This window comes from Equus asinus, chromosome 12, assembly GCF_041296235.1.
Source record: "Equus asinus isolate D_3611 breed Donkey chromosome 12, EquAss-T2T_v2, whole genome shotgun sequence".
In the NCBI taxonomy this organism is placed as follows: domain Eukaryota; kingdom Metazoa; phylum Chordata; class Mammalia; order Perissodactyla; family Equidae; genus Equus; species Equus asinus.
This window is the reverse complement of record NC_091801.1, coordinates 69,673,152-69,686,071: the sequence shown is the minus strand read 5'-3', so window position 1 is coordinate 69,686,071 and position 12,920 is coordinate 69,673,152. Positions and strand designations below refer to the sequence as shown.

Here is a 12,920-nt window from a genome sequence, read left to right as displayed (position 1 = left end):
TGTTCTGAGGGTCCTGATTTGACTATGGTCTCATAGTAAAAAGAAAAAAAAAACACCTCACAGAGCCCATAAGGGAACAGGGTCTCCTGATTCCAAGTGCACGGAGCTCCCTCCCATAGAGGTGATGGGGGTGAGAGTGGGTGGGAGAGGTTTTACTGCCTCTGCCCCCAACGAGGAACACCTTCCGGTTTTCCTTGTCTTTCCCAGGATTCATGAATCAGATTATAGTGACTCATTTCAGAACTTTTCTGGAAGAGAGATGCTGGTCACTTTTATCTTGATCAACAATCATTATATTTTGTTCCTGCTAATGGATTTGTGGAGGCCAGTGCTTCCTTCTTTATGGAACTGAGGTTTTATGAAAGGATAAAAATAGACCCATCTTCTTCTGACGTCTGAGTCGGGTAAACAGTGGTTTGTCCCAGGACAACTTATTTCCTTCCGAATTTGGTTCTGTACTCATTGGGTAATTGGTGTAATGGTGCCATGCTTCATTCTTGAAAGCATATTGTCCTTGGTCCAGGATTACTTTCCAAACTGAAAACCACAATTCCATACCAAATTCTTGAAAATAAAGATATGGCCGCTTTTCTGGATGCCTTGTAAAAGAAAATTAGGAAATTGAGGTCTCTGGCTTCATTTTATGCCAAGAAGTAATACAGCCTATATTGAAAAAATTGGTCTTTATGAATTTTCTTCATCTCTAGCACCAAGAGGACCTCTAGGAGGAAGATTTAATATAGCTTCTTCAGTGTTTATTTGCACCTCATTTTAGAGTGATTTTTTTTAAAGCTCAGCTCAGTCTTACTACCTTCTGTAAAGCCACCCACCTCTGAGATTGCAGCAACATGATTAAGCATCTTTAATGATGGTTCTTAGATTCTGTTCCTTAGGGCTAGTTTTTCTGCCAACAGTGGGGCTATTTATCAAATACTCTAGCCAAATAATATTTTGAAAGTTTCCCTCAGTGTAACTCTAGGGTAAGGATTTAAGGATTAAAATAAGAGATGGACACATCAAAGTCTTGACTTATATCATTATCGGAGATCTAAGCTTCCCTGACCTGAGCATGCAGGTGCTGAGTGTATCTGTCCGTCTGTTTGTTGCGAAAGAAGGCAGGTAACGTTGCATTGCTTTAAGCTGTTTCCTCCAGGGCCCCATTGTCTGTCCTATACTGGTATCTAAAATCTGGAAGCAGTTAGACCTGTTAATCATAGCTTGCCCTCCTCTCAGCTGAGTCTAGGGTTTCATCCTGCTGAGACCTGGGTTAGTTTGGTGGTCTTCAGAGGACCTCAGCAGGTGGCTTTTTAGCCTATTGTTTGTTATTTTTCCCCTTTTCTTCTCCCACTTTCCAAGCCAAATGAGATCAATGGAAAAAATGGAATGAAATTATCTGAAATTTAGCCTGTTAGAGATCAATGTGGCAAGCATCACAGGGAAAACTAAGAACTTGTTAATTTATGCCTTAATGTGTTTTATAGCATACCTTCATTAGAGAGAGTTCTAGACAACTGTAGTGGCTTCTCAGCCCCTGTCAGACCCAACCCCATCACCTCCCTTGACCTCTGCTTCTATCCCTTGCTCACTCTGCACCAGCCACATCAGCCACTTTGCTATTCCCTAAGTGCATCTGGCACATGTCTGCCCTGGGTCTTTGCACTTACTTGTAACCTCTGCCTGGAATGCCTTTCTCCAAGATCATTATCTACTATAAAATAGCAAACTACCCAAAAACCTAGTGGCTTAAGACAATAAACATCTATTATCTTATAGTTTCTGTGATTAGAAATCAGGGGTATAGTTTAGCTGGGTCCCTTTGGCTCAGGGTCTCTTGGGAGGTTGCAGTCAAGCTGCGAACAGGAGCTGTTGTCTTACCTGAAGACTCAACTGGGGTTTTGGGGATCCATTTTCAAGCTTACTCGAGTGGTTTTTGGCAGGCTTCTGCATCCCTTGTCACATGGGCTCCTTCACAGGGCTCTCTCACAACGAGACAACTTGCTTCCCCCAGGACAAACAAGCTAGAGAGGGTGCCCAAGCCAGAAGTCACAGTCTTTTTGCAATCTAATCTTGGAAGTGATATCTTTCACGTGTGCCATATCCTGTCCTTAGAAGGGAGTCAGTAAGGCACACTCAAGGGAAGGGGCCTACACAGGGCACGAATAAGGAGGTGGAGGTCATCGGGGGCCAGCTTAGGTCCTACTGACCACACTCAGGTGCCCCTGCTTCTTGCTCCCTCACTTCCTTCTGACCCCTGCTCAAATATAATCTTATCAGAGAGGCTTGCACAAACTACTCTGTGTACAAGAGCACACACTCCATCCCTTTGTCCTGCTTTTTCTTCACAGCAATTACCGCAGCCTGATATATAACAAGTTTGTTTCTCTCTCTCCCACTCCAAATAGCATGTGGCTTCATGAGAGCAGGATCTTTAGTTCTGTTCACTGTGTGATATCCTCAGGTCCTAAAACAGCACTCAGCACATAGTAGGCACTGGGCAAGTATTTGTTGAATAAATGAATCTGTGTCTTTAGGAATGCTTTCACCGGCAAATAATCGAAAACCCAGTTATCAGTGGGCAAACCAGAAAAACAGTTCATTGAACAAGGATTACAGAGGTAGGTAGTCCCACAGTTGAATCAGCAGATCAGTAACATCAACAAGAATTTAGATTCTTTCTGTCTTTCCACACCACAATCTGTAGGTTCTGGGCTATTTTTTTTTTCTCTTAGGCTTATCACCTAATGGTCTCAGGGTGGCTACTGCAGCTTCAGGCATGAAATGTTCGTTGAACCACATTTAAAGGCAAGAAAAAGGGATAGCCAGGCCAAAGAGAGAAATTTCTCTTCACGTGCCTTTCTCCTTCTAGCAGGAGGAAAAAAATATTTCCTAGAAGCTCTACCATAGACTTCCTCTTATATTTCATTGGTCAAAACTGAGTCACATGTCTAAGCTAGCTCCAGGGGAGGTGGGAAAGTAAGGATCTGACTATTTGGTCCTCTATAGTAAGAACGGAGGAGGAGGGTAGGAATTGTAGAGCCAACAGTTGCGGCCATCACATCGCAGTAAATTAAGACATTTCTAAATATTGAATTAATGATAGAGACTTCCAAAAGGAAAGAAGAAAACCCTTAAGGGTCACACAAAGTTTCCGGGTAATGGATAACTACACTAGGTAGTTCATAGCGTGAGTGAACTTTAAAAATAGGTGACAAACCTTGAGGAATGCTTTGCTGTGGCTGCAAAGGAAACCTTCTCCTGTCCTGAGTCTTTCTACTTTCTAGTTTTATGTACAGTGAAGTCCTCATTATTTTATCGTTCATTATTGGAGTTCCTGTAGCTAGGAGATTACATATGAAAGCATAAGTTGGCATTGACGTAAAAATTTTAGTGAGCTGACCATTTGTGAGATTGGTCGTCATTCAGATACTCCTGTCGATAAAGAAGATGTGGTATGTATACATAATGGAATACTACTCAGCCATAAGAAATGATGAAATCTGGCCATTTGTGACAACATGGGGAGAGAAGTGCAAAAAAGCTAACGAAACAATTAACACTTCAAAGATAATGACTTGAAAAACAATTGGGAGAGGACTTTCCCCATCATTTGGGGAAATGAATGATGCCTTGAAATTTTTTTGCAAAAATTACTTTTTAAAGATGATACTGTGAAAGTCCACTATGAAGTATAAAATACTGTATTACCAAAAAATCACAATTTGATGAAATCAACTTTGACTCATTCTTGATGTGTCCGTTGAATTAGTACCTAGTTGTTACAGTTTTACTCTAAATTTCATTAAGTGTAAAACTTACTTTCAGAAGTTTTAAGTATATTGTTTCAAGATACATTCCTAATTAGGACTTTTCCAGTGCGCAGTATGAAATGCTTGTCCTCACTTAGGAATCACTCTGTAGCGTTTCTCGGGCATGTATTAGCCTTGATAACAAGGACGTCCTTTACTTGACATATGAGAAAAACATTTTTAAAGCTTGTTCCCTCACCTAATTCAAGTAGATCTTAGGACATAGTTATCTTTTCCCAAAGGCGAAACAAATGACACAGTTCTGATATGGAAAATTTAATAATCAGTGCCCAATTTAGGGCATGTTGGATCCACACATGCCCAATGATTCCTTCTTCCAAGCTCAGAGATCAGCTACATCGGGTCTTTTCTCATGGAGGGAAGTAAATAAAGGGTTGAGAAAGAAGCCAAAAGTGTTAATTTAGCAAAGTTCCTCCACACGGAAAACATGGAGAGTGGCAAATAAATGCCCCCCCGCCCCATATCAGAACTCATTCTTTTTAACTTTTTTTTTTTAGTGAGTTCGGGAGAAAAATATTGTATATGTGTTTCACATGCTTCCTTAAGAAATAGAGGTTTTCTTTTTTCTTTGTTTTGGTTGCAGGTTTTTTAATGGAGCAGCCAATCTATCAGCAGACCTGCTTTCATCTAATGATTTACAGACCCCAGCTCTGAAGCCAGTTAAGCATTCCACCTGCAGGCGTGGGGTAGTTGGTCATCCTCACGATGTTGGACTTCCTGGCTGACAACAACCTTTGTGGCCAAGCCATCCTAAGGATTGTTTCCTGTGGCAATGCCATCATTGCTGAACTTTTGAGGCTCTCTGAATTTATTCCTGCTGTATTCAGGTTAAAAGACCGAGCTGATCAACAGAAATATGGAGATATCATATTTGATTTCAGCTATTTTAAGGTAATCCTCCTCTCCAGCATTTTTATGGCTGTCTTTTCTACAAAAGCATGCTTTCTCTGGGAACCATGAGACTCTGAGAGGTTAAATAATTATGGAGAGAGGGTTAAAGAGGAAACCAAATTTCATATCAGCTAACTAACTTGGAAATAATATAAAGATGTTATGTGGAGGCCCTAATACAATAGAATCAAATTAAAAAAAGATAACTTTGGTATAATATATTTCACATCAGAGTACCCCACACTTAAAAGCATGCTAATCATGATTGCAAGTCAAACTCATTTCTTTCAAAGAGATTTTATATCCAGGCTTTTGTTATCTTCATTACTTTCTGTTGCTCTGCTTTCAATTTTTGATATCCCTTTAAAGGCATAAGAACAAATTTTGAAAAGACTATTTATAAATTGTTACCAACAAGTATGCTTTTGTTGACGTTTCACATAAATGTGTTTTTCTTCTTAGGGTCCAGAGTTATGGGAAAGCAAACTGGAAGCTAAGCCAGAGCTACAGGATTTAGATGAAGAATTTCGTGAAAACAACATAGAAATTGTGACCAGATTTTATTTAGCATTTCAAAGTGTGCATAAATATATTGTAGACTTGAACAGGTATTGACTAATTTAGTAATAGCTTATTCTGATAGAAAATAGTGGAGAGGGAAAAGGGACATACTGGAACATGTACCACTTCTTGAGTTACTGCAAAATTTACGAGCTTATACTGTGCATAATTGTCTTTCCCTTCCTGTGGTGGTGGTCATCTTGAGTATTTTAGAGTGCTATTATAACTTCCTGTTCTTGTGAAGTATGATAATACTCTTGGTTTATGCTAAGTCATACGGCTCTCAGTCCTGTAGTTTGTGATCATATTCTAGTATATTTTATATGAGAAGTGAAAAAAAAGGAACTTATTTTTGTAGCACTGGTGACCATAGCCTTCCTTCTTATCCCTAACCATGCAATATTCTCTTCTTTCCAGCCCTTAAGAATTCATTACTCATTAGCTGTTAAACTAACTATTCCATATTCTTATGCCATCACTCATATTTGCAATTCATAAATCAGGACGAGGGAATATTCCTTTCACTCAGAATAACCATAAATATCAGCCTGTGCTCCTGATCACTATGAATTCCAGCTTACAAGGCTATTCTTAAGAACATGAAGGGCCACAAACTATTTGAAGGCCAGAATGTCTGCTATCTTGCTTTATCTTTTAAAAATCTTTACTTTCCTTCTTCAAAGATGTTAAAGTTTTCATTGTCAATGAATAGCTTGCTCTGGGGTTTTATTTCTAGATATCTAGATGATCTCAATGAAGGTGTTTATATTCAGCACACCTTAGAAACTGTGCTCCTGAATGAAGATGGAAAACAACTTCTGGTAAGAATAGTGACCATTTAAAAGAGAAACGCAAGAATGTCAAACTTAGCGACACTTTTTTTCCTGTAACGCACAACAAATGCATACAAGGTTGGTTGTTGTTAGTGCCGTAGAGTTGATTCCAACTCCTATCAACCTTGTGTACAGCAGAGTGGAACCCTGCCCGGTCTTTTTGCACCATCCTCTCACCTTCTGGTGCTATATCAGACAATGTTCTGCTGCTATTCATAGAGTTTTCCTCGCCAATGTTTTTAGAAGAGGGTGGCCAGGTCCTTCTTCCTGGTCTGTCTTAGTCTGGAAGCTCCGCTGAAACCTGTCCACCATGGGTGACCCTGCTGATATTTGAGATATCAAGGCATAGCTTTCAGCATCACAGAAAAACGCAGCCACCACAGTATGACAACTGACAGATGGATGGTGTGATTCTCTGACCAGGAAACAAACCCAGCTGTTGCAGTGAGAGAATCTTAACCACCAGGCCACCAGGGCTGGCTACATAGAGTACCCTTCTTTAAAGAGAAGCAAAATGAGCTGATAATTATCTTCTAGCTGGCAGGTCTATATCTGAATTTAGCACATAGTTGACTTCAAGCAGAATTACAAGTGAATAAAGATTATGTGGAGGGGCCAGCCAGGTCGCACAACAGTTAAGTTCGCCCCTTCTGCTTCCATGGCCCGGGGTTTGCCAATTGGGATCCCAGCTGCGAACATGGCACCGCATGTCAGGCCATGCTGTGGTAGGCGTGCCACATATAAAGTAGAGGAAGATGGGCACAGATGTTAGCTCAGAGCCAGTCTTCCTCAGCAAAAAGAGGAGGATTAGTGGCAGATGTTAGCTCACAGCTAATCTTCCTCAAAAAAAAAGATTGTGGAGACTAATCCTCCTTAGTGTAAGAATCCTGTCTTCTTTATCTTTTGCATCCCAAACATCTAGCCTGGTACTAGTACATAGTGATAACTTAAGAAATGTTTGTTAAATAAGTGAATGACTTTATGATGAAGAGGTATTCATAATATTGGGATTCCATTTTGGTGTCTTAAGCAAAATACCAAAAATAGGCCAACTGAAAGATAATCACTATGAATTAAAATTTATCTCGCATAAACTTTTCAAAATCCGTTCTCCACAGAAGGTGAGAGCCCTTTGGGGAAACCTTGCGTTCTCCTTGTAATATAAAGCTTTTGGGAGGAATGGGAGCAACATAATCTTTTTAACCATTTTCAGCTTTGCTCCATCAGAACGCGAACACCGAATTTGGCCGTTATCTTTTTCTCTTTGTAGTGTGAAGCGCTGTACTTGTATGGAGTTATGCTGCTGGTCATCGACCAGAAGATTGACGGAGAAGTCAGAGAGAGAATGTTGGTTTCTTACTATCGATACAGGTATCCCTGGGCTAGGACCCTCCAAAAGCACTGCTCTTGGTAAAATGCAGTGTAGGTTTCCATACTACTTTGATTGTGAACAGCAGCAGTATGATCTAGAATGCAAAAGTATTAGATTCTTATCTCTCCTGAACATAATGTAGAAATATAACAATCACTCTATATTTTATATCATCATCATAGTAGCTTGTATACCATATAATCTGTGTATTATATATAAAATAATATGCAGATTATAGATTATTAGAGAGATACAGATTATCATGTCCATGATGGTATCAGTTTTTCAAAAAAGGATTCTGAACTTTCTTGACCTTAAAGTTAAATTTGGGAATTTCGAAAGTCTAATGAATGTTCTTTTTTCTTTTTTGTTTTTTCATTTTGTTTTTGTTTTAAGTTTTCAAATATCACCCCTTGACAGATGTAAGGAAATGAAGGACTTTCTTGTTGTCATTTTCAAGTTGATGACTTTGAAAAGTTATCACTCAGGGTCAGGTTGAAAGTGAATTCTCACCCATATTTATATAGAGACAAAGATAAAACAAACAACAGCACACGTCACAATCGTGTATTACGTATGTCTGTACAGGGCTATGACTCTCCAAGAAGCAGAGTCTCTTTTTTTTTGGAAGTATAATTGACATACAGTATCCTTTTAGTTTCAAGTGTACATCATAGCAATTTGATATTTATTTAAAGTAAGGTCTTAAAAAACAGAATCCACCTTAACTAACTCTCTAATTCTAGTACCTAGCACATAGGTTTCAATTTGTTGAATTAATGAGTCAAAGTGGATATGAGATCAGTGTCAGAAATCATCAAGATTCAGGGAAGGTACAGTCAGTAAACAGGAGTCAATTCGGAGCTTTGGCTAAAGATGTGAGGACTAGAATTAACGTTTTCAAGCTTACAAATTAAGACAAAATAAATAGGGCAAACAGGCAGATCCTCAACAGAGAGGGGATTGCTGGGGACATTATGTTTTCACTGACACCTGGTACTGCTGTCTCCTCAGCAGTAAATTAATCTAAGGCTCCTCAACTAGCCTGTTTCCTTTCAGCTTTATCAGGATGTGAGGAGAGTGTCCACCAGCAGGCATCATTCATTCACATCACTTTGACCACGAGCTGTTTTAACATCCATGTTTTTAAAAACGAACTTTGCATGGCCTTGCCTATATGTCTGAAGGTACCTGGGAAAACAAAAACAATAATAACATAAAGAAGATAAAAAGTATGCTTATAAAGCCCAGCCTTGACAATCAAGCTTTGTCCCTTTGTCAAGCCCAGCTTTGACAATAGCTAATTCATTAGAAGTGAGAATCCATTATTGCAGTGACACTGAAGTGTTACAAGTCAGGATTGTGGTAAAGGAGATTCTTACATCAAATAGGAGGTCATCTTCAAGTCTAAGATACTTTGAGTCTCTTTGAGAGATTACTAATTCAGACCACCCTGAAAATCACAAATGTTTTGATGAAATCTCTGTAGAAGGTGACACCTTGCCAAGAAAAACCAGTTGGTATATATCCCACTTTAAGTTGACATGAGTTTTTTAAGTTATTATTTAATTTATGAAACAGTGCAGGTTCACATTCTTTATCCACAATTCGGAAATCCAAACAGCTCTGAAAAAACTATATGCATATACGCACATGCACATATGCACACAAGAGTAACTCCTTTGGCAGCAAAACCAGGTCTGCCCTGAAGTCATTTGAAGTCAAAACCTGATCAGAGCAGACATGAAACTGTAGATGGTCTTTATTTATCTCTCTTGTGTCAATATTCATACATTTTACTGCAGAAATATTAACATGTGTTGATCATGGAATGCTAACTGAGACCCTGCTCGAGTATTTTTCATATATGACTGATGCATCATATTACTTTCTTATATTTGAAAAAATGGTGCATTCTGAAACAAACCCAGCCTCAAGGATTTTGGAAAAGGGATTGTGGACCTTTATGTAAAACTGTACATACATATAAGAACCCATCTTATAAGTTTGCCATATTATAAGAAGCTTTTTAAAAATGTTATTTTGAATCTTAAGGATATAGACTGACCCACAGTCATATCTAAAACTATATAAAGTCAAGTCACAATGAAATTCCTCTGCTGTGTTGGACTTTTGAGTTTCTAATATGTGTGAATTGTTTGGTCCTTTATTTCCATTTTGAACATGGCTCAGTGCTGCCCGATCCTCTGCTGATTCAAATATGGATGATATTTGTAAGCTGCTTCGAAGTACAGGTTATTCCAGCCAACCAGGAGCCAAAAGACCACCCAACTATCCCGAGAGTTATTTCCAGAGAGTGCCTATCAACGAATCCTTCATCAACATGGTTATTGGTCGACTAAGATCTGATGATATTTACAACCAGGTGGGGACTAAATCTATCAAGATTTTAGTGGTTTAAGAGACTGATTTCACTTTCCCCCTCAATTACTCCTTCCCTCCCGTCTTCCTCAAAAGAGTGAAAGCAGCTAAAAACTATTTAAAACCTTTTGAGCTGTGCTACGGGATGGTGATGAAAGAGGGATATTAATTTGGGCAGGATTAGAGGTTTCAGGGAGGAGATGGGATCGGAGCTATATTTGGAAAGAAGATGCTTTCTTTTAGTCATTCATTTAAGAAATAGTTATCAAGTATGTGTTAGGTACCCGTCCATGGGCTAGGTGCTGGGGATCCATGCTGATGAAGGCAGCCCACAGTTCCTGCCCTTAATGAGCTTGTAGCTGAGGAAAGAAGGCAGACAATTAAAGGAATTACAGGAAAGCAGGATGAGTGTTACCTTAGGGGAAGCCTGGGGTGCATGGAGCATATAACAGGGGCAGCAAGATTGCAACAGGTGACAAAAGGGACATAAGGGCAGTTCAAAAGGGGCAGAATGAGCAGGGCTGTAAAGACCCTGCAGCATTTGAAAGTTGTCTCAGTGTCCTCAACAGTATGTATATCATTCACTTACTTAAAAGGGTAGCAAAGAAGATTACCACTTTTGACTTGATTGTCCTGAAGAAAACATAATTTTATGTATTATATGTATTTCTCTTACTGGAAGAGAGTAAAGAGTTGGACCTGTGGTAACTGGATATCATTTATAACAGAGCACCCCTGCTCTGTACAGTTCCTTAGGTAGCCTGTTAGATTTTTGTATGAATATGTTAAGTGTAAATGAAAGAGTTTTGTGTTTTGTTTAAGACAACTCAAAATCAGGGGCTACCTATAGATCCGAGGTCTCTGTAATATTTGTTGCCATTTATGAAGCATTCAATATGAACCAGAATCATAATAAGTTTTTTTCATACACCGTTTTCTCTATTCCTCACAACAGTCTTGCAAAGTAGACAGCATTATCCTCATGTTGCTATGGAGAAAAATAAGGCTTAGAGAGGAGCTTAAGTAATTTTCACACGGTCACCTAACTAGGTAGCAGAACCATCATTTGAATTCAAGTCTATGTGACTTCAGAGCCCATGCCGTTCCCTCACTGCCTCTCTTTACCCCTTCTGCCTCCTATACATCTCAAGGCACTGTGTTTCAATTTCTCCTTGCCCCGTGACCTTTATTAACACGGGTTAAGCTGTGGGTTGTGCTGTGTGTCCACCCTACTCTCTGCCCTGCACCTCCCCCATCCCTGGCTTATGGGACAAGGGGCAGTCAGTTGACCCAAGATGGATCAGATTCCCTGTCTCCAGGTAATTTGGAATTGGGCCTGAGAAACAGTTTCTGGACATGGGTTTACCCACACTTTGCAAAATTTGGAGTTTTGGGGCAGCTTCATTCTACCATGTTGTGGAGAACAGTTTGGAGAGAGAGAAAACTTGGGCAAACACATCAAGTGGAGAAACAGCGAAGGCTTTCTGGTTGGCAGCTCCCGGCCCTTCCAGAGACCTGGCCACATTCCTGCCTGCAGGAGCCATGCGGCATTGCTGTGTCTGTCCTTGTAATAATTTCCTCCCTGTCTGCTTATGGTCCTTGAGGTGATATGCCAAGGATTCGTAATACATGAGGCGGTCGAGCCCTGGGACACACCAGCATTTAAAAGGCAGGCAGACAGCTTTGCGCAGTGGCAGTATCCTAGCCAATGAGGTTTATCCAAGGCGCGATTATTGCTAATTAAAAGGCAGGCAGAAGGAGAACCCCAGCAAAGCAGATTGAGAAGAGAGGGGGGGACCTGGGAAAGCAAAGGAAGAGAGAATTTCATTCCTCGGAGGATTTAAGTGAGCATGCTAAAGAGACCATTGAATTGGGTCATTGTGTGGTTATGAGTGACCTTAGGAAATTCCTTTGAGGTGATGGTGGAGGTCAGATTTCAGTGAGTTGAAGAATAAACAGGAAGTGAGAAAATAGCAACAGTGAGTGTGGAATCTGTCAGCTCTGAGAGATTATCTGTGATGGGAAAGACATAGAAATGGACAGTTAAGGGCCAGCCCAGTGGCGCAGCAGTTAAGTTTGCACATTCTGCTTCTCGGCGGCTCAGGGTTCGCCGGATCAGATCCTGGGTGTGGAGATGGCACTGCTTAGCAAAAGCCATGCTGTGGTAGGCATCCCACATGTAAAGTGGAGGAAGATGGGCATGGATGTTAGCTCAGGGCCAGTCTTCCTCAGCAAAAAGAGGAGGATTGGCAGTAGTTAGCTCAGGGCTAATCTTCCTCAAAACAAAACAAAACAAAAAAGAGAAATGGATAACAAGTGGGAGACGTGGAGTTAAAACATTTTTCTTTTTTTAAGGAAAAGACTTAGAATTGCAGCAGAGTCAAAGGCTGGAAGGAAGAGAATATCATGTGATTAGGGATAAGAAGGAAGGCCCTGGGTACCAATGCCACAATCTGAGAATTGCTTCCGGTGTCCAGGAGCCTCAGAGGAGATGGACTTTTGAGAGACTGACAGGTCCTAGGACTAGATCATTTATTTGGTGCATGTAGCTTCAATTGTTATCAACCGCTGCCTCTTCCTTCTCGTGTCTGTTGCAGGTCTCAGCGTATCCTTTGCCAGAGCATCGCAGCACAGCCCTGGCCAATCAGGCTGCCATGCTGTATGTAATTCTCTACTTTGCACCTTCCATTCTTCATACCCATCAAGCAAAAATGAGAGAGATAGTGGATAAATACTTTCCAGATAATTGGGCAAGTATTACTATTAGTCTTTTTTTCTCTACAGTAAGCTTGTTAGAGAACTGATTTTTCCATTCTTTTGGCCTTTAGCTCAAAGGTCATAATGTTGTAAGTAATGAGATATAAAATCACTTACATAAAATTATTTTAAGTGTATTGAGAATTTTATAAATCATATCATGAAGGAATAAATCAGTCAGTACAATTTCCTGGAGAACGTACTTGTTTTCTTTTCTTAGCTGGATACTCTCAAGGTAAACCATGTATAAAATGTATCTTGCTTTAGCTCCTGAGATTGCAACTAAGTTACATATGC

General features: G+C 40.0%; 1 protein-coding gene and 1 pseudogene across 2 annotated transcripts in view; both read left to right on the top strand.

Annotated features, from left to right (window-relative positions):
- The window catches only part of WASHC5 (WASH complex subunit 5), a 58,698-nt gene that overhangs the window by 665 nt on the left and 45,113 nt on the right, over positions 1 to 12,920 (top strand). For both annotated transcript variants that reach the window (XM_014854039.3, XM_070481588.1), the window contains exons 2-7: positions 4,411 to 4,718; positions 5,181 to 5,326; positions 6,016 to 6,100; positions 7,383 to 7,483; positions 9,678 to 9,870; positions 12,464 to 12,616. In XM_014854039.3, coding sequence (XP_014709525.1) covers positions 4,533 to 4,718; positions 5,181 to 5,326; positions 6,016 to 6,100; positions 7,383 to 7,483; positions 9,678 to 9,870; positions 12,464 to 12,616 — 864 coding nt within the window. In that variant the 5' untranslated portion in view covers positions 4,411 to 4,532. The remainder of the gene's footprint in view (positions 1 to 4,410; positions 4,719 to 5,180; positions 5,327 to 6,015; positions 6,101 to 7,382; positions 7,484 to 9,677; positions 9,871 to 12,463; positions 12,617 to 12,920) is intronic.
- LOC139039958 (U4 spliceosomal RNA) lies at positions 11,546 to 11,613 on the top strand (annotated as a pseudogene).